The 617-nt window shown below is 69.5% G+C and overlaps 1 protein-coding gene across 1 annotated transcript in view; it reads left to right on the forward strand.

Annotated features, from left to right (window-relative positions):
* Window positions 1-11: 11 nt before the first annotated feature.
* Window positions 12-617, forward strand: part of EMILIN3 (elastin microfibril interfacer 3) — an 8960-nt gene continuing 8354 nt past the window's right edge. Inside the window, exon 1 of the mRNA XM_014941232.1 lies at window positions 12-176. Within this exon, the coding sequence (XP_014796718.1) occupies window positions 12-176 (165 nt within the window). The remainder of the gene's footprint in view (window positions 177-617) is intronic.

A 617-nucleotide genomic window follows, 5' to 3' on the forward strand; every position in this document is an offset into this window, starting at 1 on the left:
GGACCGGGACGATGCGGCGGGCGCGGATGTTGCGCCGCCGCGGAGCTCTCCTCGCCTGCCTCATCCTAGGGACGCTGCTGGTCCTCGCCGACGCCAAGGGTGCCTTCTACCCCCCCGCCGCCCCCCTGCCCTACGGCGGCCGGGACAGCCTCTACATTGATGCCAGCTCCAAAACGGTGCCTCTCCCCTCTTTTCCTTCCCTCCAACCCCCGGTGCTAAGTTCTCTGGGTGATGATGGATGGAAGGAAAGGGGGGGATGGACGGGGGGGACGACGGCGCTCCGGCGGGGCTTTTCGGGTACCGCCTCCCGTCGGGCATCCCCTACCGGGCACGGACGGCGGGTACCGGTCACACGTCTGGGCTCGGCGGGCAGCATCCCCGGGGGATGGGCTGCCGCGGGGACCCCTTGGTGGGTACCCACCCCCGGTACGGATCAGGGGTACCATCTCCCGGGGCTCGGCCCTGCATCCCGTGCTGGGTTGGGGTCCCTGGGTAACCACTGCCAGGGTACTGGCCAGGGGCTGGTGGGAAGGGTGGAGGTGTCCGTGTGTCCCGGTGCACCCCCTCCGTGTAGAGCAAGGTTGGAGCTGCTCAGGGCAGGAGGATGAGGGGGTTGT

This window comes from Calidris pugnax, unplaced genomic scaffold (genome assembly GCF_001431845.1).
Source record: "Calidris pugnax isolate Ruff unplaced genomic scaffold, ASM143184v1 scaffold55, whole genome shotgun sequence".
Taxonomy (NCBI): Eukaryota; Metazoa; Chordata; class Aves; order Charadriiformes; family Scolopacidae; genus Calidris; species Calidris pugnax.